This window comes from Salvia hispanica, unplaced genomic scaffold, assembly GCF_023119035.1.
Source record: "Salvia hispanica cultivar TCC Black 2014 unplaced genomic scaffold, UniMelb_Shisp_WGS_1.0 HiC_scaffold_840, whole genome shotgun sequence".
Taxonomy (NCBI): Eukaryota; Viridiplantae; Streptophyta; class Magnoliopsida; order Lamiales; family Lamiaceae; genus Salvia; species Salvia hispanica.
This window is the reverse complement of record NW_025952622.1, coordinates 28,340-51,945: the sequence shown is the minus strand read 5'-3', so window position 1 is coordinate 51,945 and position 23,606 is coordinate 28,340. Positions and strand designations below refer to the sequence as shown.

General features: G+C 38.6%; 2 protein-coding genes and 3 pseudogenes across 2 annotated transcripts; 4 read left to right on the top strand and 1 right to left on the bottom strand.

The window, feature by feature from the left end:
• Positions 1–967: 967 nt before the first annotated feature.
• Positions 968–3,853, top strand: LOC125200200 (pectin acetylesterase 8-like). The gene is made up of 13 exons (XM_048097924.1): positions 968–1,188; positions 1,492–1,613; positions 1,700–1,782; positions 1,865–1,994; positions 2,085–2,164; positions 2,282–2,368; positions 2,441–2,565; positions 2,649–2,709; positions 2,790–2,843; positions 2,916–2,993; positions 3,071–3,176; positions 3,247–3,392; positions 3,466–3,853. Exons 2-13 carry the CDS (start codon positions 1,496–1,498, stop codon positions 3,592–3,594), a joined length of 1,197 nt encoding a protein of 398 aa, XP_047953881.1. The 5' UTR covers positions 968–1,188; positions 1,492–1,495; the 3' UTR covers positions 3,595–3,853.
• A 1,097-nt stretch (positions 3,854–4,950) lies between these two features.
• On the top strand, positions 4,951–5,945 carry LOC125200207. Its single transcript, XM_048097927.1, has 2 exons — positions 4,951–5,332; positions 5,778–5,945. The coding sequence occupies exons 1-2, from the start codon at positions 5,171–5,173 to the stop codon at positions 5,943–5,945; spliced, it is 330 nt and encodes a 109-aa protein (XP_047953884.1). The 5' UTR covers positions 4,951–5,170.
• A 165-nt stretch (positions 5,946–6,110) lies between these two features.
• On the top strand, positions 6,111–7,818 carry LOC125200206 (annotated as a pseudogene).
• Positions 7,819–14,148: 6,330 nt separating this feature from the next.
• LOC125200205 lies at positions 14,149–19,153 on the top strand (annotated as a pseudogene).
• A 2,007-nt stretch (positions 19,154–21,160) lies between these two features.
• On the bottom strand, positions 21,161–23,606 carry LOC125200204 (annotated as a pseudogene).

The window sequence follows — 23,606 nt, the reverse complement described above, 5'->3', positions numbered from 1 at the left end:
AGATCAGGTACCATTTATGTAGTTCACTATTTTTTTAAAAATATTAAGTACCTTTTTAGTTTGGCTCACAAAAGATGTCACATTTTCTCTTTTGGAAAAAGTTTCCTCTCAAATCAATTATAAAATTATATTTTTTCCCACCACTTAACACACAAAATAACAACTCCTAAAATCTTGTGTCATCTCACACATGTGACATCTACTTTAGGACAAAGGGTATGTGATTTAAATAAAAGAACCCGTAAATGAGACTTATTTATTTTAGACCTAACGAAATACTAGTAAAATGGAAAAAAAATTACAATCATAGATAGACGGGGGAAGTATTATACTAACTAGAAATGATTATGATTTTGATTAATTAATTTATAACGAATTGTCACATTTATTCATGTGCATATATCGACAAGAGTCTTCAACTTTTCGGCAACCTTTTTAATTGGTTTGACATTTTCCGTGACACACGGGTCGGATCTAAATCTTCATTTTCAACTAGTAATTTACTTATAACAACAATATTTACCAACAATCTAATTTATATAAGGATCTTTTTTTTATATAAAACGTGATGAACATTTCAATATGTATGGTCGACGAAATATCCCTAGACCATAGTCAAGATTAATTATTTAATGTTTCCAATAACACAAAACAAAACAGAGATTTAACTCATTTAAGAGATTACTATACTCATCCTAACAAATTGTTTTTTTCTATAAAGAAACGATAACGGTTTTTCATTTCTTATCCTGATGACTCAAATCTCCGATCTATTTATTGAAGTGCAAGCGCCAATCTTACCAATTGAGAAACATTCATTTTATAATTACGAAGTTAACAGAAACATAATTTTACATCAAAATGTCATGCAAAAAGTACAAAAACACAGTTGTCCATATGCAAAAGAGATTAAAAAAAGCCCTACCAATTTGAGAAAAATAATAACCTATATAAGCTCGATCGTAGAGCAGACGAGAATAAGTGTCGGCAGCATCCTCTCGGGTTCTCTGCTCACAAATATAAAAAAAAATCCGACATCCAAAAAGCTGGTAATATAGTTAGCATATCACCATTGTTTCCTTCCCAATTCATTTCCTGCTGCTTATTTTGTAGCCTGAGTCTGATTTCAGCTCCAAATGCTCAAGCTCCGAAGTGGGCTTTCATTTGTTTCAGCGTTTTTAATTAAAGGTACGATTTTTTTATTTTCTTTTTGATTTTCAAGAATCTCAAGTAATTTCAACATATTCCATTTTAGTTCCTTTTATTGCAGTCTTTTCTGTTTATGGAACAGTCAACAGTGTCGTAATCGAGCTGGAGATAGTAGTTTGATTTGATGCTTGAACTAATTCTGGTAGAATGATATGTTCAACCAAAAAGAGAAATAAAAGATTCGAGCTTTGTTTGTTGATGGCTAACAAACTTTAGTAGTAGTATAATAATAATATGAAATGGGAGATCTAAAGATGTCATTTTTATTGTTTTCTTGTGCAGAATAATGAGGGGTGGCTTGTTGCAATGGCTGCGCATTGTGATGTATGCTGCGATTTTGGTGAGAATTGAGAGCGTTTATGTGAATATTACCTATGTTCAAGATGCTGTGGCAAAAGGGGCAGGTAAAGATTGTTTTTTTGTGCTGAGTTGCGTTGTTTTCTGAGTGATTTTGTGAAACAGTGTTTGATTGGTGTGTGTTGTATCGCAGTGTGTTTGGATGGGAGCCCTCCGGCATACCATTTTGATAAGGGATATGGAACGGGAGTTAACAGTTGGTTGATTCAGCTTGAGGTTTGGCCTGATTTTAAAATTTTATTTGTTGTATTGGATAGTCTTGAAAGTTCGATTTTGTGGTGGATTGTGTGGTTTTTAGGGAGGAGGATGGTGCAACAATGTGACTAGTTGCCTTGCTCGTAAGGGAAACCGGCTAGGCTCCTCGAAGCAGATGGTTAAACTGCTTCCTTTCTCTGGACTTTTGGGCAACAAGGCAGGGTTCAACCCTGGTATATATAGGCTTTGTTCGATTTGGAAGTTCGTTTACTGTGATATGCCTCTTGATTGTTTATTTGATGAGTTTTGGCTCCACTTTCCAGATTTCTATAATTGGAATCGAGTGAAGATTAGATACTGTGATGGATCGTCGTTTACTGGTGATGTTGAAGAAGTGAATCCTGTGAGTCTTGAACAATAGCTAGCTAAACTGTTGAATGGTGAATTTGTGAATAAACTTTTAGATACTACATTTTAGTAGGAATGAATTATAATTGTTCGTGTTCCCGTGTATGATTAGGCGACAGGACTTCACTACAGAGGGGCAAGGGTGTTTCTTGCTGTTATGAAGGACCTATTAGCAAAAGGACTGAAGGATGCTGAAAATGTATGATGGTTTCGCCTCCGAATATAAGCTTTTTCTAGCTTGGATAAGCCCGTTAAAATCATATGTACGCAGGCTATGCTATCTGGATGCTCGGCTGGTGGACTAGCCGTGATTCTTCATTGTGACAACTTCAAGAATCTCCTTCCCATCGGCACAAAAGTGAAGTGCCTTTCGGATGCTGGTTTTTTCATAAATACGTAAGTTTCATAACCTTCCGTTCGTCACACTTGCCTGTTCCCACCAGTATCAACATTTGTTGTTTCTCATATTGTTGGAACAGGAAGGATGTATCCGGAGCTCAACATATAGAAGCTTACTTCAACGACATAGTAACAACACATGTGAGCCTTCACTCTCTCCCACTCTCACTTTTCGATGAAATATAGCAGTTTGTTGATGTTGTTCATCGACTAATGTGCAGGGATCTGCGAAGAATCTGCCCCCATCGTGTACCTTGAGAATGAAGCCGAGCCTTGTAAGATATTGTTCCATGGCGTTTGGTTAAAATTATGCATCCGGCTCATGATGATATGTTGAAAAAATGCAGTGTTTCTTCCCACAATACTCTGCAAGAGGAATCCGGACGCCCCTTTTTCTCTTGAACGCCGCCTATGATTCATGGCAGGTTAGAAAGAAACATCACATTTTAGGCAAACTCTATCTGCTTCGCCTCCCTTGTTTATCGCCGTCTCTCTGAACCAGATAAAGAACATCTTGGCTCCCGCTGTTGCTGATCCACGAGGGCTCTGGCACGGCTGCGAGTCAGATATACACAACTGCTCTTCCATTCAGCTCAAAATCATGCAAGGTAGTTAAAAGAAGAAACAGTCAACAAATTTTCTTTAACACTAATCTTTTTTTCTTCTTGTTTGAATCAGCTTTCAGATCAGAGTTTATCCGAACAATAAACGGATTAGGGTTGTCGATATCTAGAGGATTATTCATCAATTCTTGCTATGCACATTGCCAAACTGAAATGCAGGAAACATGGTTTAGGAGTGATTCGCCAAAGTTGAATAACAAGGTCATTTTTGGTTGATTCTTTGCAAAACTTTTTAATCTTTTCATTGCCATTGAATGTGTATTATTTTGTGCAGACGATTGCGAAAGCTGTTGGAGATTGGTTCTACGATAGAAGCCCGTTTCAGAGGGGGGATTGCCCCTATCCTTGTGACAGGACTTGTCACAACCGCGTTTTTGATCCACAAGAGCACCCGTTGATATAGATAGGTTGTCGATTTGAGAGGACGCATCGATGATCGTTTAGAGTTTATATAGATAGAAATATACATAGGATTACAATGTTACTACTTCATTAGAGAGGGGGGAACATAGAAGATTTATCAAGATTTATGAAGAAGGTAAAATAAAGCAAGCTTGCAGGATAATATTGAGCTCCCTGTAACTCATTTTGATTGCATTATCAATGTATTGATTACATTATTCTTTTTAAATAACAATTTATTAATGAATAATTGTGTTGTAGTTGCTGGTGTTTTTTTTTTTTTTTTTTTTTTTTTTAAATTTTATTTTTATTTTTATATAATTAGAACTGGGAATAAATAAGCAATAATAATGCAATCAAATTTGAATCAAATCAATAAATTGCAACGTTATACTCCCTCAATTCCACAGTAATGGCAGAGATTAAAAAAAATTATATTAGGTGAATTAAGTAAAGAGAGAATAAAGTGGAAAATTTAAAGCTATATTGTTTTGAAGAATTAAAAAAGTAAGAGATAGAGTAAAGTAGAAAGTGAAAAAATGCTACATGACTATTTATGTTTTAAGGGAAATGACTATCACTCTACTAAGGGATGGACGTCCAAAATGGAAAATGACGTTACCTTTGTTACTAGGGAATGGAGGGAGTATTAGAAAGGATAAATTCCCTAAAAAGACATAAACTTTGGGAAAGTTTGGTTTTTCCCACAAACTATAAAAGTTACGCCTAAAGTCACGAACTTATCAAATCGTGTAAATTTCTCAAACTACCCGACCTGACGACATATTTCAGTTAAAAATTTATCCCATATAACATGCCGGTGACTTGGAAAAATTTCTGAACTCAGGTAATATAACCTCTTTTTGGCTGATTTCGAAAGCACAAACCCGATTCAATCGACGGAAAACGTAATTGAGAAGAGTGAAATCATCGACAAACGGTTTATGGATAAAATCGGCGTAAAGAAGATTCAATAAAAAAAACATAAAACGACATCGTTTTGTGCCCAGTCAGAAATTTTGCCAAGGCACGCATCAGACATGCCACGTGAGATGAGTTTTTAACGAAAATATATCGTCAGGTCGGGTAGTTTAGGAAATTTGCACGATCCGATAAAATCGTGACTTTAGACGCAACTTATAGAGTTTGTGGGAAAAACCAAACTTTCCCAAAAATTTGTGATTTTTTAGGCAATTTGCCCTATTAAAAATGCTTGCATCTATTTTGGGCTTATTTTATGGCCCAATATGGTTGAAAAATAATTTGAAATTTTGAAATTGGGCTGACTGCGATGGCCCCATTTTCTCAACAGATTCATGTCTAAGCAGAAATGGCGTCACACCAATTTCGAATTGAATCCCCAAAGGCTCAAATTCTGCCACATTTCACGCTCCCCTACCCCCACTGCGCCATGCTTGCAATCATTAGCTGGTGAATACTGATACAGTTTGCTTAAATCGCAATTATTACCATCAAATTCTGGATCTGGACATGTTGTAAGCAATCCAGCATTCTGCCACTAATTGCGGCGGATCTTCTCTCAGCATTTGTTTCAATGATGACTGAATGAAAAGAGAATGGGATTGAGCAGTAGCAAGCACAATGCTGCCGGCCGATTGCCTTCTTCCTCTTCTTCTTCGTCGTCTCGAGGTGCCATTCGGAGGAGTCGATCCAGCCGAAGCAGAGTTTTGAAGTCGTCCTGCCTCGGATCTCACTGCGATAATCGTGATGAACGACAGGTGATTTTTTTTTTGTTTAATTCATTTTGATTCGTTCGGTGTTTTTTTTTGTAGATCTAATTTATGTTTGAGTTGGAAGATGGCGGAATTGGTGTGCATGTAATTTCATCATTTTTATGTTGTGCGGAATTGGTTAAAATCAGCTTCGTTTTGGTATGTGCTATTGAAATTCTGAATATGAGAAAATTGTGGGAAGCTTAATTGAATTAGGCATTTCTTCCTGCAATCTGATTTAGCGTAAGAACATGAATTGATGGAAATTTTGATGTTGACTGCATACATTGGCTTGGCGTAGCTGGTTTAACTCGTACCTTTTTTGAATTGATCAGTTTGTCCATCATTAATCTGTTGCCAAATTGCGAGTAGTTCATTTCTCACAACTACTACATTAGATTAATGAGCATTATGAAAATGCCAACCAAGTAACATCATGTTGAGATTTCAGGTCTCTGATGGCCCAACTGAAGAAAATGGAAAGACTGCCTTCTGTCCAAGTGAGAATAAATTAGGCTCTTGTCCAGTTTCAGCAGAATGTTACGGGACAGAAAAAGCTGAGGAGAGCAATGACATGAACTGTATAAACTCTGGCATTCAGCTCCACGAGTGGGAGTGAGCCTAGCATCACCAATAATGCCTCTACAGAAGGCAACAGTTCCTCTCGGTCATTTAATCCTCCTAGCCGGTTCCTTTCTCGCCTTAGTACTAATCCTGGAAACTTGAGCTTCCGTCTCACAAGAGGTGACAGTTTGGGCTCCACTAGATCTTATCCTCACCTTCAATGGGTCTCACAACTTCAAATGACAAAGTAGAAGAATGTGTTGATCCCTCTAGTAGCTATGTTAATAGAAATGAGAGGTCACAAGGCTGTGATTTTTTCCTGCTTGCTTCACCAGTAAGTCTCCTGGAAGGCAAGATGAAAATAATGCATCTAGCCCAAATCCTGTTTTTTCCAGAAGTTTTCAAGATAGCCGACAGTTAAATAATGGTCAAGGCATACTGAGAAATAGAAATAATACAACAGTAGATAGCAATCCCATTTATTTTCACCTTTAGATCATGTAAACACTGATGATGATGGAACAAGGCATGCTGCAAGACAGTTTGCTCGAGAACCTGCCGAACGAAATATTAGGTTCAGTAGAACATTAAGTGTGGGTAGGCTTCGTGACAGAGTTCTTGTAGAACTGCTGCTTCTGATTTGGAGTTATATAATTTTCAGCAAGACAGGGAGGTGGGGCTTGCTCATCAGGATACTGTGGCACAGGGTTTAGGCCATGCAGAACTAGATCTAACGTCAGATGATAATAGCTTTACTCATCAGAACACCTCTGACAATGTCCTGTCCAGTTTTCCTAGCCCCTTTTACGGTAATCAAAATAATGCATATGGAACCCCACGAGCAGCTAGAGAGACCAGGTATAGAGATCTACTGGAACATAGATCAAATTTCATGGAGCGCCGACGAAGAATAAGATCACAGGTAGTTTAATCTTTCTCACTTTTCACATACAATTGTAAATTTTGGTAATAACCAACTAATGCTTTCTCTTGAATTTTATGTATTCTACTTCCTTTTTCATTTTTTGACATCATGAGTACAATATCTAATATGGACATAAGATTTGGGGGTAATTTGGATTTTAGGTCCAGAACCACCATTCCTTCTGGCTTACACACACAGAGATCTATAACTTTCACAAAAGATCTAGCCGGAGTTATTATGAAAGTAGCTAAAATAATTATATAAGTGAATCTTGAATTCCTAAAGGCCAACCATGTTAGATTGGTAAGCTACATACATGCACTGGCTACCGATACTTGGAATTTCTCCTCCTGAAACTCTGTTGATGCAAACAAGAAACTGCAAGAGCTTTCTTCTAACTATTATGGGCTCAGTTTAGTAATAATCATTTTTCTATGTTTTTGCTTACGTTGCGAATTCATCTCTGAATACACCTTTTACAAATTAACCCAAGAAAATGAACTTCAAGATTTTATGTCTATGTGTGTGAGTGTTTTCACATTTGGTCTTCCTTTTTGTGTGCTTAAGCTTGTGGAATCTGATAGGGAATCAAAATGGCTTCTAAACTTGTGTAAACATCTTCTTTTATATTTCTTGAAGACTGAAACCTGCAAAGTGCAAACCATGTTTGGGATGTTTCAGATAAACGCATGCAGCCATTTTAATATCTGAACAATACTGAGCCTAAACAGTTAAGCTATCAGGTTTTTATGACAGTGACCTTTCTGTCCATAATTCCAAAAATAATGTTTCTATGCAGCTCGCATCCATGCTGTGTATAACTAACAATCCACTAATCTTCTCTTAGGTGCGTGCACTTCAGAGACTTGGAAGCCGATTTGAGGGCTTGTCTGCTCAGGAGAGGTCTTGCATCTTATCTGGTCAGCATCAAGGAGGTCATTGTACTTGCCGCATTGCTGCTCGAGAGCCTAATTCAAACAATGATGTTAATGCTAGGGGCTAGCATATCAAAATTGTCATGCTAGCAGAGGCTTTATTTGAGGTAATGTAATAGATTTCCCTGTATGATGTGCATGCCTTTTTCCTTGGTAAAATGGGGTGAGATCTGTTGCATTGATTTTAATTAGGTTCTGGATGAAATTCACCAATCGTCGTCTTGTCTCGGCCTTCTGTTTCTTCAGTTGGATCTGTTCCAGCACCCATTGAAGTGGTGGACCCCTTTGCCTTTGAAGATATTTTGTAAATTCAAAAGGAAATCATGTGAAGATACTGCACAGTAAGTGAATGTTATGAATCATACTTCGCAATGCAGTTTTATCCCATTTCTGGAATTTCTTAGCATGTTTTGCTTTTTTAATGGATATTTTTTGAAACGACTCATCTAATGTTGGGGACGTCTAGATGATATCCTGTTATTTACTATCCATGTCCCTTAAACCAAGCAGGTGTTACATTTGTCTTGTTGAGTATGAAGACGGAGACGGCATGCGAATATTTCCTTTTCCATCATGAATTCCATCGAGCATGCATCGATAAATGGCTCAAAGAAATCCACAGGTGTTTCTTCTAACCTATGCTGTGATGGTTGATGAAATTCGTCCCTGATGAATGACCTGAGGTAACCGTTTTGTTCTCAGGGTATGCCCGCTTTGCAGATGGGACATCTGCCGACCTGACTTCGCTAACTACGGGGAGCTGTTGATGGCAAAATCACATGTTTTGCAAGATCAACTCAAACTTGCTCCGTTTGGCTTGTGGAGAGAGGATCAGTTAGCTCCCTTCCCACTACCTTTGTTTGTGTGTTGTTGTTCTATTGGGTTACAGGGTTAAAATGGTAATCCTTCAGCTTGGTTTGAATTGTGTAATCTCTCGCTTTTCAACTGCTCGATGTACTGGAGTGTCTATTTCCCTCTCTGCTCTATGGAGAATTGTGAGTGAAAATAAAAACTAGGGTTTGTTGTAAAGGCTTGTAAATTTTTAAATAAGTAAGATATAATCATTAAATCATATACTCCATATGAATATTATTTTGCTATGAGAGACTGAAATAATTAATTTTGGAAGAATATCATGTAAAATTAATTTTGATTTATAAGTCTCGACCTCTTATCCAGAGCAGCGGCTAGGGCATGGCGGACGTCCGCCATTGTGTTAGGCTAACGCGAAGGATGAACGGCGTATGGACGAGAGGTCAAACACGACTAACGGTTGCGATTTAAAACTATTGTTGGCCGCTTTTGCCGAGCGATGGCTAACCAATTTATTTATTTATTTATACTCTATATTTACAATTCATTACACTTCATTTTTTTTAAACACAACAATTAAAATGAATTAATTGTATTTGTCAATTTATTTGCTAGGCTATGGGAATGTCGGAACATGCATCATTTTTTATGATTTCATACTTTATTATATTTTGGAACATGCCTCAATTTTTATGATTACATATTATATTATAATTAGCACCATATTATATAGTAACTATGCTAAATAGTTTCTCTAATTATAAATATTTTTGTGTTTAGAATACACACAATAAATAAATTAAATTATATCAATGCATGTAGTTATGCACGATGATGTTAGATGAATAAATAGTATATATATATATATATATAGTTTATATGTTTCCAATCGACAATAATCATCAATTATGGTTTCTTATTAATATGCCACGTATTATATTTTCCTATATGTGCTAGCATATATGTGTATGCGTGTAATGAATTTAGTAAGCCACTTTTCACCGTTAGTTGTGTAGCAAAGAGTTAAGGCGGTTAAAATAAATATGTGCCCATTTTCACAATATAAAGTATAAACTTTGTAGACCAAAGCAGAAAAGTCTATAAGGAGAAGGCAAAAGAACTATCCTAAATAATTACTCAGAATTTCGTAGACTAGTGGAGTATCAAGAATCATAGATAGAGAAGCAAAGTAAGAGTAAGTGTTCTGACCAGATTATCTATCTTAATTAGGTGTGTATAAATTAGCTTTTAATTTTACACATTTTATGTGATTGATTGCTATGTGCTAAATTGGAGTGAATATTTGAATTATATGATATGAGACTAAATGGTTATGTGTTGTTTGATATTGATGGTGTAATATGATGTGGGTTGATGTGAGTTACGGTTATTATAAGGGTCGGCAGCTGACGCGTTTTGACAACTTTCTCCTCTCATCATTTTTGCATGTAGATAAATGTAAAGTATATAGAGTGGTGAGAGGGTCTCACTACTGTTTAGAATGTTTAGAAACATTTACTTGATAAAATGTTGATTTTTGAAATGATATAATATGCGTGTTTTAGGTACTTGACGCGTGGGTTAATTTATTTAACATTTAAAATTTATTTATATTAAGTGCATACGTCATAGGGTTGGTGTGACGCGTCTCTCGCTGGAAGGGCATCGAGGCGAATGCCTCCGCACGCGCTATGCTTACGTGGAAACGCGTGGCCGGGCGAGCCGCACTCGCGGCCCGCAGTGGGCGTCGTTTTTATGACGTCATAATTTTATTTTATTTATTTAAAAATTCGATTTTTCGAAATAAAAAGAAATAAATAAATGTTAAACGGTAATATGATCGTTCAACGGTCAATTTTTTTTTTTAATTCTATAAATACTCCCTTATTACTTCATTCTCCGTTCTACACACAAACACTCATCTATCTTTTCTCTCCAATTTTTGAAAAAATATCCGGTGACGGAAACTCCGGCGGGTTCGACTTGAACGCGTTTGGCGATTGAAAGGGCATGTACAACGTTTTGGGTGCTACCGGTTCCGGTCTCGCCGGGCATCCAAGGCTCGACGACGCCGGCGGCGTACCAAACACCACATTTTGTTGTGGATGCATACTATCGTCCCTACCCCGGAGGTACGGGCAACGCCGGATTATCCCAAATTCGAAAATTTTCCGGATGAACACACTCGGAAGCGGCCGATAGGTGGAGGCTCCCACCTCGCGTCAATGCCGAGGAGAAAGGGCGACGACGAGGTTAGGTGGATCTAGGTCGTCATCCATACGGCCACAAGAGCGTGTGGCTCGCATGGCGCTTGGGTCATGAAAAGTCCGGTTTATCGATGTGTGCACTTTTAATTAATGAGTCGAAACTTCTCGAGATCGGAAGAACCCGCTAGATCACGGGGTCAGGAACTCGGGGAATCCTTGAAATCCTCGGTCGTTGGGCACCAATCTTTTGTTTCAAAACCCTCAACCACGATACTAAAAACTAGTATAAGGAAGTAGTGATCGAATCTACGAGATGGAAGCGTAAGGAAGCATTTAAGAGACTTTGGAAAAGGTTTTGGCATTTGCCACGCATCTTTGGGTTGAGAACAACTCTAGACTCGGAAATGTAAATGATCTATTCTACCCGACTAGACCTAGGAAAGCTGAAACATAGCAGAAGCATGCATAACGAGAGATGTAAACGGATCAATACTCCGGCGGGATTTACCGGACCTGGTGAATTACTTTCCCTAAGCGCACAACGGATGAAGAACGGATCGTGGGACCATTTCCAAAAGCAGTAAAGAGTACGAATGAAAAGTTGCAAACTAGCAACTATGGATTTAACTAACACCAACTTACTTCACAGCGATTCACGATCACAAAATGCGAAAAACAGAATAAACATCAAATCGAAAGCAGGCATGTCGAATTAAACTCCACACTACGATTAACTAAGAAATCGAGCGAGATCTCTACACTAGACGAGGTAAATGAGAAGACATGAACTAAACTCCAAAACTCACGAGAATTTAACAAATCTAAACATCGGATGCTTCATCATCCGGATCAAGCCATCACGACAAACCACAACAAATTCCATCTCGATCCTCCGATCCAACCAAATTCAACCGATCAACTTCAATTCCAACACAATTCAACTCAAACAACCCAGGATCAAGTGCGAAAAGCATCGAGTAAAGCGACAATCAACACAGACATAATCGAAAACATAACACAAATTTCCATAGCTAAACGATTACAGGTCGCAACGATTCAACAAAATAAGTAGAGCTTCGACAGCGGAGCTCGGTGAATTCCGAAGTAAGCAGAAAATGTAAATTGTTTCTGCCTCGCCTTGAGACGGTGGTACACAATGATGATGCAAACTACGAACCCGACCCACGAATTTGGTAACCCAAGTGTGCGTGTAGAAGTGTGAAAAGTGAGCTAAGAGCAAAAGTGAGATGATGGATGCCTCGGGTGTGTTGCGTGCTCTTATTTATAAGCGTGGAGTTGATCTTCTAGAATCTTCTCTTGAATTTTCCTTTTTGCCCTCACAGTCTAGAAATCTCCTCCATACGGTAACTTTTTCTTCTTCTGCTCACTTTCGTGATTTCTTCACTAAGTGGCTTCCTCCCTTTCTTCTGGATCTGGTTGTTTCTTACACGTGAAAAGCTATGTTAGACTAGGAAACTTCGAATTTAACCCCATAACCAATGTATGAAATTAGCCTTATCGAGTCCCGTCTCGTACAATACGTCGTCGGAATCAACAAACCGCTTGTGTTTATGGGAAAAAGTCACCGAACTACAACTCGAAAAAGCAGAAGGGGACCCACCGCCACAACATGAAGATGCTCGCGTCGTTGGGACCGATACGACAAAGATGTCAAAAATTTTGCGCGATATACGGGAAGAAGCGGCGAATTACCAAAGCGAGCCGAGTGGAGCCGACATTCAAAGCGGCGTTGCGGGTCTTTAAAGACGACACCGATAAAGATTTCAAACATGTCGATGTTTGGTCGCAAGTCCACCACCTTGAAAGGTGGGGTGGTGGTGTCCCGTCTTGCAGGTCGAACTCGAAGCTCGATGCACACGACGGGTGGCCAATACTCGTCTAGTGAGCGGGTCGGCAGCCCCTCACAAGAGGTTGAGGCGGGGCTCCCGTCGGAGGGCCCCTCCGGTTCACGACGTCGCCGCAAGGCGCGGCGGCTAGAGGGAGGAAGAGGAGGGAGAGGGCCGAAGCGAATAAAGCTAGGCGGGCTCGGGCTCGAACACCAATGTCCATGTACTGCTTCGCCACGATGGCGACACTTCAAAAATGACGTCTCCCCAATATGAAGCCCATCGGACGGCATTGAACATCTCGAGCAACAACTTGGTATTCGGTCTCGATCTAACTTGGGTGCCTGACCACCAACCGGGGGATGATTCGCAGTAGAGTAGTTTTTATAATTTAATTTAGAGTATTTTAAATTATGTATTTTTTTTTTTTAGGATTTTAAATTATGTATTTTTTTATTTTTTTTATTTTTATAGGATTTTAATTTTGTATTTTTTTTATTTTTTTAGGATTTTAAATTGTAATTTTATTTTATATAATGAAGTGTGTTTTTATTAATTAAATTTGTTGGAAAGAAAAAAAAAATGAAATTGAGATGAATAGTTAAGGGATGAGATGGTTAAGAGATGGAGATGGATCGTGTGATGTCTGTGTTAAGAGATGAGGTGAAAATCGGTGAAACATGAATAGTTAAGGGATTAAATGGTTAAGAGATGAATAAGAGATAGAGATATGAATGATTTTATAATATCCAGTCAATGTCGGTTTAATTTCGGGTTCCAAATATCATGTGGAAGTTCCACATGTGAACTTACTGAAACATTAAGAGAGGTAATATTAGTAATTGCATATAGTTAAAACAATCATAAAGTTTGATCAAATTTTGGCTAGTCTCTAATTTTTAAAAATGGTCAATCATATCATAACTTTGAAAATTTTCACAATTGTCCCATAATGTATGATTTGCAAAAATATTATGTTGACAAAACATTCGGCTACTTAAATGACATTTTTTAATAAACTTAGTCAATCGTAACTTTAATTTTTACCATGTACCTGTTATATTAATAAATTCAAAAGTAGATCATGATGGAATCTTTTGTCATAGTACAATTATGAAAAATATCAAAATTATAATATTTTCGATCATTTTTTCTATAATTGATCAAAGTTTGGCTAAACTTCATAATTTTTTGATAATTTACTAAATATAGGAGTATTCCCTCTATTCAGTAATATGAATCTTATTTTCTCCTCCGTAATATGAGTCTTTACTCTTAATTGTTGGACATTAATTGAAAAAAATATTAAATATAAGAAAAATGAGTTAATAAAATAATATGCATAAGATATTTATTAATTATAATAAAAATGAAATGAGATTTTTATTAATCGGACCAAAATAATACTAGTACTAACATGATACTCCACGTTTATTGTACTGCTAGATTTTAGAAGATAAAGTAATTTTGACATTATTAGAATAAGGCATTTAAATGCAAAATTGCAAATAGCGGTATCTGGAGGGTGTGAAATGCAAATAATGATAAACCAGAAACGAAGATTGTGTGAGTGATAGTCCGAGAAGGAGAGAGCTAAGAAACGGTGGTGACTGAGCGACGAGATGCAGCAACGATGAACACCAACGCCAACGCAATGAACCACTGTTTCGCCGCTGCGGCTCCAGGATCTCGATCCACAACACTCTCCGCCGCCGCCGGCCACCAGCACCTCCACCCAACCGTACCACCAGCAACCCCAGCCGCAGCGCCGCCTCCGCGGCTTCGCCGCCACAAACTCCAACAGCAACGCCGCAGCAACCACCACTCCGATAAAGAGCAGGAAGGAGAGAGACAAGGAGAAGGAGCGGACGAAGCCCCGGGAAGCGCCACCGCAGAGCAATCACCAGCCGAATGCTCGCCGGTCTCCGCCAGTACGGGAATTTCCCCCCTGCGCGCGCCGACATGAACGACGTCATCGCCGCACTCGCTCGGGAGGCTGGCGGGAGGGTTTGGGAGCCCGACGGCACCACTTACAGGCAGACGCCGCCGCCGCCCCCTCCAATGCAGCCGCAATCGCAATCGCAGCCGCCTCCTGCTTCTCATTTCAATTCTGTTCAACAAAATAATAGTAATGCCTCTAACGTGGTGAGTGTTTTGAAAGTTTTGGAATAAGAGGTTTCAGTGGTATGTTATTATGTGAATTATAAGTTTTAAGATTGAACACGTATTAATTGATAGATATGGAGTTCGATGTTGTCGTTTGCTGTGATGTTGGTAGTGAATTTGTGACTCAATTTGAGAATTCGGTATGGAAAGGAAAGAAAAACTGAAAGGAAGTTGATTTGGTTTAATTACCTTGAGATTTGGATCAGATGCTAGTTTTTGAAGCTCGGAAGGTTTTTATTTAGTGATCATTATGGACATAATAGAAAAGAACCTGTACACTGTAGGTTACATACAGTAAACGAGTTGGGTATTTTGGCACTACTGATGAGCTAAGTTTCTCTAAGTTGGGGAGAATGGTTGTTGTGCTTCCAATTGCATACAAAAGCTTAACACCTCGTGCCAAACAAATGGAATAGATTGTACTTAACAATTTCAGTTATTGGTTTTGTGGAAAGTAATCCATGGTGGACTGCATATCCTGATCGTTAGTCCTCTTTCTCCTTACACTTTCAGTTATGCTACAAATACTAACAATCTAGGAAGTAGGACCCAGAGTCCCAGACTACTGGAAATAGTTTTTCCCTGGATTGGACTCTGTGCCAATGGAAATGGTAAACCAATGTAGCTATCTCTTAAGTGTGCATTGCTAGCTCATGCTTCAATACATACAATGTTTTCCCTACCTCCAAACTGTTAGAATTTCTTTGTTTGAAAATTGTTCTCACTTTCAAAGTTCTGTTGGATTGGGTCCCGTGGGAGCAAAAGGTCCCTTCTATGTTGGAAATCTTCTTATTACCATTGAGAGGAGAAAGCGTGTTCTACCCTGCCCTTTACTAAAGAGACTTGCATAGTTGTGTAAAAACAATCAAAAAAGTTTAGATATCTTGACAAATCAGATCTTTCTCCCTGCAGATGACATGATATGCTATCTGTATTTATGTTTCTGTAGATGATATATTTATTTGCCACAGAGTTAACTAAAGCAGAGAGCTTGATGTTGTATTCTTCTATGTTATTATCCAAATTTGATTCTCAGGGAATTTGATTATTTGTTAACGGAGAGCTGGATTGATACAGACCAAGTTCATTTATTTAGAAAAAGTGACTCTTCTGCTGTATGTCATCTCGTGGTTGTAGATATCGTGTTTGACTGCTGTTTTATATCTCTCATGTGACAAAACTATATAGTGTTTCTGATTAGCTGCTGCTAACTTGAAGCAGGGTGTAAATCCAGTTCGGTCAGTTGAAAGCCCATTATATTCTGGTGCTTTGAGAAATTGCTCTGTGAGGCCATCAGTTGATTGTCAGCCTTCAACTCTCAGAGTTGATGAGAATTTGTCACCAGCATCCCTTGATTCTGTTGTTGCAGAAAGGGATGCAAAGCTTGACAAATATTCAAGTGCCAGCGCCAGAGACTCCCCTGAATGTTTGAAGACAGGCCAGGTATAAACTCTCTCTGAAAATTTGTGCTACCTTCTGAAGGTAACTTTGATTTAATTTGTTTAGTCATTCATCTGACGTAGCAAAGTTATTATAGTAGTAATTTATATCTGGCACTCATATTGGTTGAAGATTACTGCATATTATGGGAATTTTATTTGTATTTATCCAAACTTAGTACTCATTTACCTTAGCTAACTTTTACCTATATGGTAGAACATTATGACCCAAACCAGTATCTTGTGTCTCTGTCCACATAAAGAAATATTTTTGGGCATTTTTTTAAAACTAAGAGGAACCAAAAATGAAATCTTCAACACGTTGGTAGCTTCTTTCATATATACACTATATACTAGTTTTACATGGCGAAGGCATGCAAACTTGGGTTGAGTGCTCCTGTATGGTTGTCTAAGATTTTGGTGCTAAACTTCATGTTCAAGGCATTGCTCGTGGAGAAACATCTTCAGTTGTGCATAATGAATAATTTCTACATCATGGTCGATTTTGCAAGCTTTAAGATGTTCACTGCAGGGAGCATGGAAACGGTCTTGCTGAGACCTTTTACACCCCTGTTTAGAAGCTTGCAGTAAGTATTCTTTCAAAATATTTTTTGGAGCATTTAAAATAATAGCCTAACATATTACTCTTGAACATCTCCTGTGTATGAGTTTGTTTAAACATGCAATACCTTTTCTGGATTGGATTTTGCAGACTGGCTTAATCAAGCAATTTCTGCCAGTTGATGGATCCTGAAGGTGTTAAAGTGGAATTACAACATCTGAGGTCTTTGAATGTTGATGGTGTTATCGTAGATTGTTGGTGGGAATCATTGAAGCTTGGGCACCAAAAAGTATGAATGGGCAGGATACAGGGAAATGTTTAACATTATTGAGAGTTTGGGATGAAATTGCAGGTATTGAGGTTTTAAGAATGCTTTCTTAAACTCTTTGACCCCTGACTGTTGAGTGTCCTACTTTCACTGGTTCAACAAGCAATTGATATTTCATGATTGAGGGCTAATAAACCCTTTGTAGTTGCTCTCAAACTTCATACTAACATAGTATCATAAATCAAATGAAAAATTCTACTTGGGGTTTCTTCCTGTAATATGAAAATATTAGTCTAGAAAATGATTATATAATTTGAACACCATTTTTGAATATTTTTCCATGGTTCTCAATATGCATTTTCTACTCTTACACCCAAAGTCATTATTTTTTATGCTGAACTAGTTTCTAAGGTATGCTTTGGTGAATATTCTGAAATCTCTCATTTCTGAAGGTGGTAATGGCATTTCATGAACACGGAGGACCGATAAGGTGGAATATTTATCTCCCTCCCTCAGTGGGTATTGGAAATTGGGAAAAACAATCAGGATATATTCTTCACAGATCGTGAAGGAAGAAGAAATACTAGTGCCTTTCTTGGGGCATTGACAAGGAAGGGAATTAAAGGAAGAACTGGCATCGAGGTAGTTAGCTATTCTTTTATCATCCTTTGTTCCAGGTAAACGTTTCATGGCCATGGTTTTTTAAACCCTCTTGGATCATTTAAAATACTTAAGGGTTTTAAATTTTTGCAATCTGGAGCATAACCCCGTTCATTTTGTTTCCCCAAAAAAATTTGAATCAAGTTCCCCTTTAAAATTCCCAAAACCATCCTCAATAATTTTTTATATAATGTTCTTCCTTTAAAATTCCAGATTTAGTACGATCCATGATTTTCTTTCCCTTTTCCTCTTTATTCATATCAGTTAAGGTTACCAAAGGATGTTTGTTGCTGTCCCCTTTTGGGAAGGTGATTTTATGGTTTTACCCTACGAAAAGAAAATTTTTTTGTAAAAAACCAGTAAGTTTTTGTAATTTCAGACTTTTTGATTTTGAGAAGCCCAACGAGTTTGATGATTATTCACTTTAGGGCCCATTTCTGCCGTTGGAAAAGGGGGGAGGGCTTCGGGAAATAAACCCTTCATTTTTTAAAAAAAGGGTGGGGTGGGGAAACCGGGGATTGGTGAGTTTCGGTATCCATAAAACTAAGTATCTTTTTTAAATTTTTTCTTTTTTAAATTTTTTTTAGCTGGACAAAAATGGTTAAAATTTTCTCATCTTTCATAATAAAAAAAATGCAAATTTTAATATTCGTCCGGGTATTTTTTATGATTTTTACCCTTTTCCGTGTCCCCGATAAATATTTGTTGGAAAACCCAAAAAGCTGCAAAAATCCGTGGAACTATTTCAAGGGGGACCCCCAATGCTGGTTATTATAATTGGGCCCCAAGAGGCGGGGGTTTTTCTGTGAAAAGGGGATTACATTTCACATGGGGCGCTTCTTCCCCGGAATTTGGGGGAAATCAGGTCTTAAAAACCCTGCTGAAATGTTTTGTCCCCGGAAGCCCTTTTTTGGGGGATAAAATAATGTCAAGGGGCTCATTCCCTAATCCCAAAAACTGTTTACCCCCCCAGTTTTATGTTTGAGATTAAGGGGGAAAACCAACAGATCAGATCTTTGATTCCGCGTTTTCTGGTGGAACAAGACAAAAGCCATGTAAAAGCTCACTGCTGGCTTCAAAACCCCTTTTAAACCCGGACGGAGCTCCATTGTTTGGGCTGAAAAAACAAACGCCCCCATGAAATTTTCCCTTCCGGGGTTTCAGGCTCCATAAACCAGAGAGAAAGCATTGCCTGATCCCATGGCCCTGAACTGGCAGGTTAGTCGTCTTTAGTTCACAAAGTGACCAATTGCTCTTGGTAACATTTTCGTGGATGCAGGTCCTTAACTCAGGTTGGGACAAGGGCTTAATGTTGCAGGCCAGAATGGGCAGCCATGCTACAAGAGAAGAATTCACGAGGCTGGTCGAGACAGCAAAGCCAAGAGACCATCCTGACCGCAGACACTTCTCTTTCTTTGCCTTCCAACAACCTTCGCCTTGATCCCAAAAAACCATTGCTTCCCGGAGATCGATTACCCTTTATTAAAGCATGCACGGTGAGCCACATTCATCGTCATATTTCTCGTTTTCAGTTTTGGGTCGTGTCTCATAGTCTCAAGCTCTTTAACTTGCAGGAGCAGTCAGTAACTAACAATCCTAATTGGCGCCAGGGGTGACTACTTTCACCTACTGTACTAAAAAGTTTTTCTTGTAAATTTCAACCTTAACTATTTTCTATGTAGACAAAATTTTCAAGACTCTTCTATGTTAAAAGAGCATATTCCCCACGATTATATGAACTGTAATTTTTTCTCTTTTTGCATATGAAAAAAAAAAAAAACAATTAAATCACAAATCATGATAACTTTTTTGGGTTTTAATAAAAATTCATGGATTAATAACTAAATTCCATGGAAAAAGAACGAATTCAAAACCTATTTTCAACAAAACTATATGAAAATATTTTTGGAACATGTTTTAAAAAAGGGGCCCCTAACAGGGGGGGTTATTTCATGGTTAGAGTTGGATCTAGGAGAATTTTGACCAGAGAACGGGGACTGGGATGCACCCCGGCCCGGCAGGTGTCACGTTGCTCCCCGAGTTTATCTTACCGCGCGCGAGTGTCGACATCGGAAATGTTGCCTGAGTGAAAAGTTTCTTCACATCCACGGTGTTAAACCGATGAATGGGGGAGTGCCTGACGCGTAAACATGGGGGCTGTCCCGGACCCCGGGAACTCTAGCTCCACGGATGTGACATTGCCACCGGAGAGTTGGGATTGCTCGTTTGTCTTCTTGAAGAATGTCCCTAACCGTGACAGAATGCTGAATGCTAAATTAGAAAACTCGGGGGTAAGCTTCAAGAATCGAGTGCCCCCTCCCCTAAAAATAACTTAATAAGAGGCTCACTTTGACTTGGGTCGGATTTTTAAAAAATGTGTGGAAAAAAAGCGGTAGTGGAAGGTGCTTTTTTTACTTATAAAATATGAGGAGATAAAGTTATAATGAGACAATTTTCCAAAATTAAAAAAAAAAATTGGGACGAAAGGCGGAAATGTATTTGTTTCATACCTTGCCATACTGGATTTTTGTGACATCTAGGGAAAGTCTGAGGAAGATTTGGGTACTTGCTCTTGAGCTGCAGCAGCAGTAGTTGGCTCGGGTTTTTCAACGATTCCATCTTATCGAAATTCTACTTTAGCAAAAACCACGCTTTTAATGGGGGGCTTCCCGTTCCCTGCTCCCCACCCCTCCTTCCCACAGTATAACTTCCAATCGTTGATGGCTTGAGCACCGGCTCGGTTTTGACGGGCTGATCATATCCTCGGGAGACAACCTGCAGTCAGGGTCCTGTACAGTTCCTCTCCGAGGCTCACCCTCCCCGACTGATACAGGTAAAAGTTCAGTATGTCGCGCATTTTTAAATGTAGGCGTATACGGGGATCATAAGGTTTTTGAGCGCGTTTCGGATGGTGGCAGGGGTCGCAATCAGCCAAGACGCCCCGGATGGCTTTCGCAGCTTTGAACACTTGGAAGATCAATTTGCCTTGATGCAGCAATCTCTTTTTTTCTATCTCCAGGGGCCCGACTGTGGGAAACTCGCGGGAAGGAAGACCCCGCGTCCCTCGTCCGCCCGGCTTTTTCCCTTTCCCACCCTCGGCTGCCCACCCCCGGGCATCCAGAATTGGTATTCACCATGGTCGAGCTTTTCCTGGTGGTTTCGGAGTTTCCCAAGAGGCAAAAAGTGAGCAGGAATGTTAAAAAATGAAGATCTTTTTTCAAGTGGAGAAACAACATACAATGAGCATGGAATCCCCCCAAAAGTGCGGGAAAGGGGTTCCCGTGGTTTCGGCTCGGTTTTTTGGAGTCATGATCTGCACGTAGCAAAAACAAGATAAAATCCGTTTGGTGAATCGTGATGCAATCATCGACGTTCACGGATGGGGCAAAACCCCTTATCCTAAAAAGGTTGGCCATTGGCATCGTTTTTCCTTTGGGGGAAACCCAAACTAAACCATATAGTTTGGGGCGAGCACCCTTTCCATTTCCCTTCGCCATTCGCTCTTCCTCTCCTCCGGCATTGGCTCCAGCTTCCAAAGCTCCCCAAAAGACAGAAGCTGCAATTTTTTCACCAACATTTGTCATCACCCCATTTTGACAAAAAACCCTTAAAGCATAACGGTTTTACCTGCTAGACTATTGAAGACCGACAGCCAATGCTGTGGAGACCCCCTTTTTTCCCCCCCCGGGAAAATCCTCCCCGAGCAACAGCAGCAAACTTTTCTTGTTTGACATCTGAAAAGGGGGGTGGGGGCCCTTTCCTTTTGCAAGGGTGGGACAAGGGTTGCTGTGAACTTCCACTCATCTTGACACTGATCGTCTTTCTTCATTATGGTCCAGAGAGAGGAGAACGATCCAAAAGCATTAGTGCTGGACGAGCAGCTGGAGTCATCTTTATCAAAAAGCCCAGTGACACAGCCACCCCCTCTGCTGGTGCCACTATCGATCGAACGAATAATGCAGCTCTCAAGACCATTATCGTGGGCCATCCCTAAAACATAAAAGTTTTCCAAGTCAGTGGGTAAACACACCAAAAATGGCAACTGTAAACTCCCCAGAAACACTTTTTCCCAAGACCTCTAGACATCACTTTGTGAGTACACTAGTTTGAGATTCTTTCAAGAAAATATTTGATTTTTATTCAAATTTTTTTCTGTCTAAACTTCCATTATAACACATCATAGTAATTTTATCAATAAATTAGATTCACAACAAGGCTTTGTCTCCAATAGAAGTAGATATTTTAAACTACCCCCAAACCCTTGTTCTTCGGCCTAGAGGTAAGAAGGGGCTGGATTTTGCTAGCGTGATTAATTAACTTTGGAAGAAATATGTAAAAAGGGGAATGAAAACATCATAGAACTTTGCAAACAGTAGTCTCGGTTGTTTCCCTATTCTTTTCTTAATTTAAGCATATGGGGTGCAAAAATTGTGTGATCTGAAATGGTATAAACAAGTAACACAGCACATATTGTAACTTAAAACTGACAAAAACGAACAGTTCGATGCAAAAGACACTTTTTAAATAAAAAAAACAACTGGAGAAACCGGGCTACACTAAAACAAAATTCAGGGGGGAATTTTTTTTTCCTTTTCCCATTTTTTGTCTTATAGTTAGAACTAGCAATAAAGGCCGAACTTGAGATCCCCAGTTGTGATATTTTTAAATTTGCAACAAGCATAAAAGTCCATATTTAGAGAGCATAAAAACAAAGATTGGGTGGACTGATCATGGAAATATAATTCTCCAGGAGATGTAGATCCCAAAAAAAAACCATTTTTAAATTTTAAAAAGTAGATGTCAGAAGACAATGACTTTTATTTGTCCCAACATATGTGAGTCATGATTTTTTTTGATTAAAGAATTAGGGGGCCAAAAAACTCAATAGTCCCCTCGTCACTAAAAAGCTTTGAGAAATCTCTTTTACACCAACAAAAAAGAACAGAAAAAACCCCCCTTCCCCAACCCCTCCTTTCCCCCTTTCAAACACCAAAAAGCAAACATTTTTAAAAACTTTTGGGGGTAAAGACAAAGGGAAGGTTTAAAAGGCATCAAAAAAAAGGGTTTTTTCACAAATAAAAAAAAAAAAAAAATGAATATATAATAGTCTTCTATCAGTTAGATTTGACCAAAATTTAAGGTTTCTTTTTTCAGTGGTGTGGCATTGAACTACTTCTTGCAGGGTGAAATAAATGTTAAAAAATAAGACTCAACCCCCATGGCTAAATGTCACAAAATGCAGAGTGATAATTATATGTTTTTCTATTAATATTATATTTTTTGGGGTTTCTTATCTTCTAGGGACTTGACCAATTTAAAATTAGGGGAAGGGGGGACATTTCCCAAAACTCCCAAAAAATTTTTTCCCCATTTGAAGAGTTTTAAACCCCAAGATTCAATTTTTTTTTTTTTTTGGGCAAATTACATAATCCCTTTCATTGATAGACACACATGGGGTAGGGTAATTGGGGGCATAGAACCCAAACCATGACTTTTTAAAAACTTTGTATTTAGATTCCAAATAAAAAAAAAAACTCAGTTGTGACCCACCATGACAAGTTGTCCTATACAAAAAAAAAAAAAAAAAAAAATTTCTAGTTATGCATCCTATTCATGTTTCAATTTTTCGTATGTTCCCGGGGTGCAATTTTTCCTCTACGTGTAATGTACGTTTAAAAAGGGCCGAACCAGACCGGCAAGACGCCCCGTATTTCAAAAAAATGTGAAACAGAACAACAGCCCGTTTTAAACCCCCACAGTTTTGATTCTTTTTATTTATTTTTCCCAAAAAAAAACTATTATTAAAAGGGGAAAAAAAAATTACTTTCTTGTTCATCAAAGTCATTGCTCATATCTCTTATGTTTCTCGTACAACAAGCCAAACTCCTCCTCAG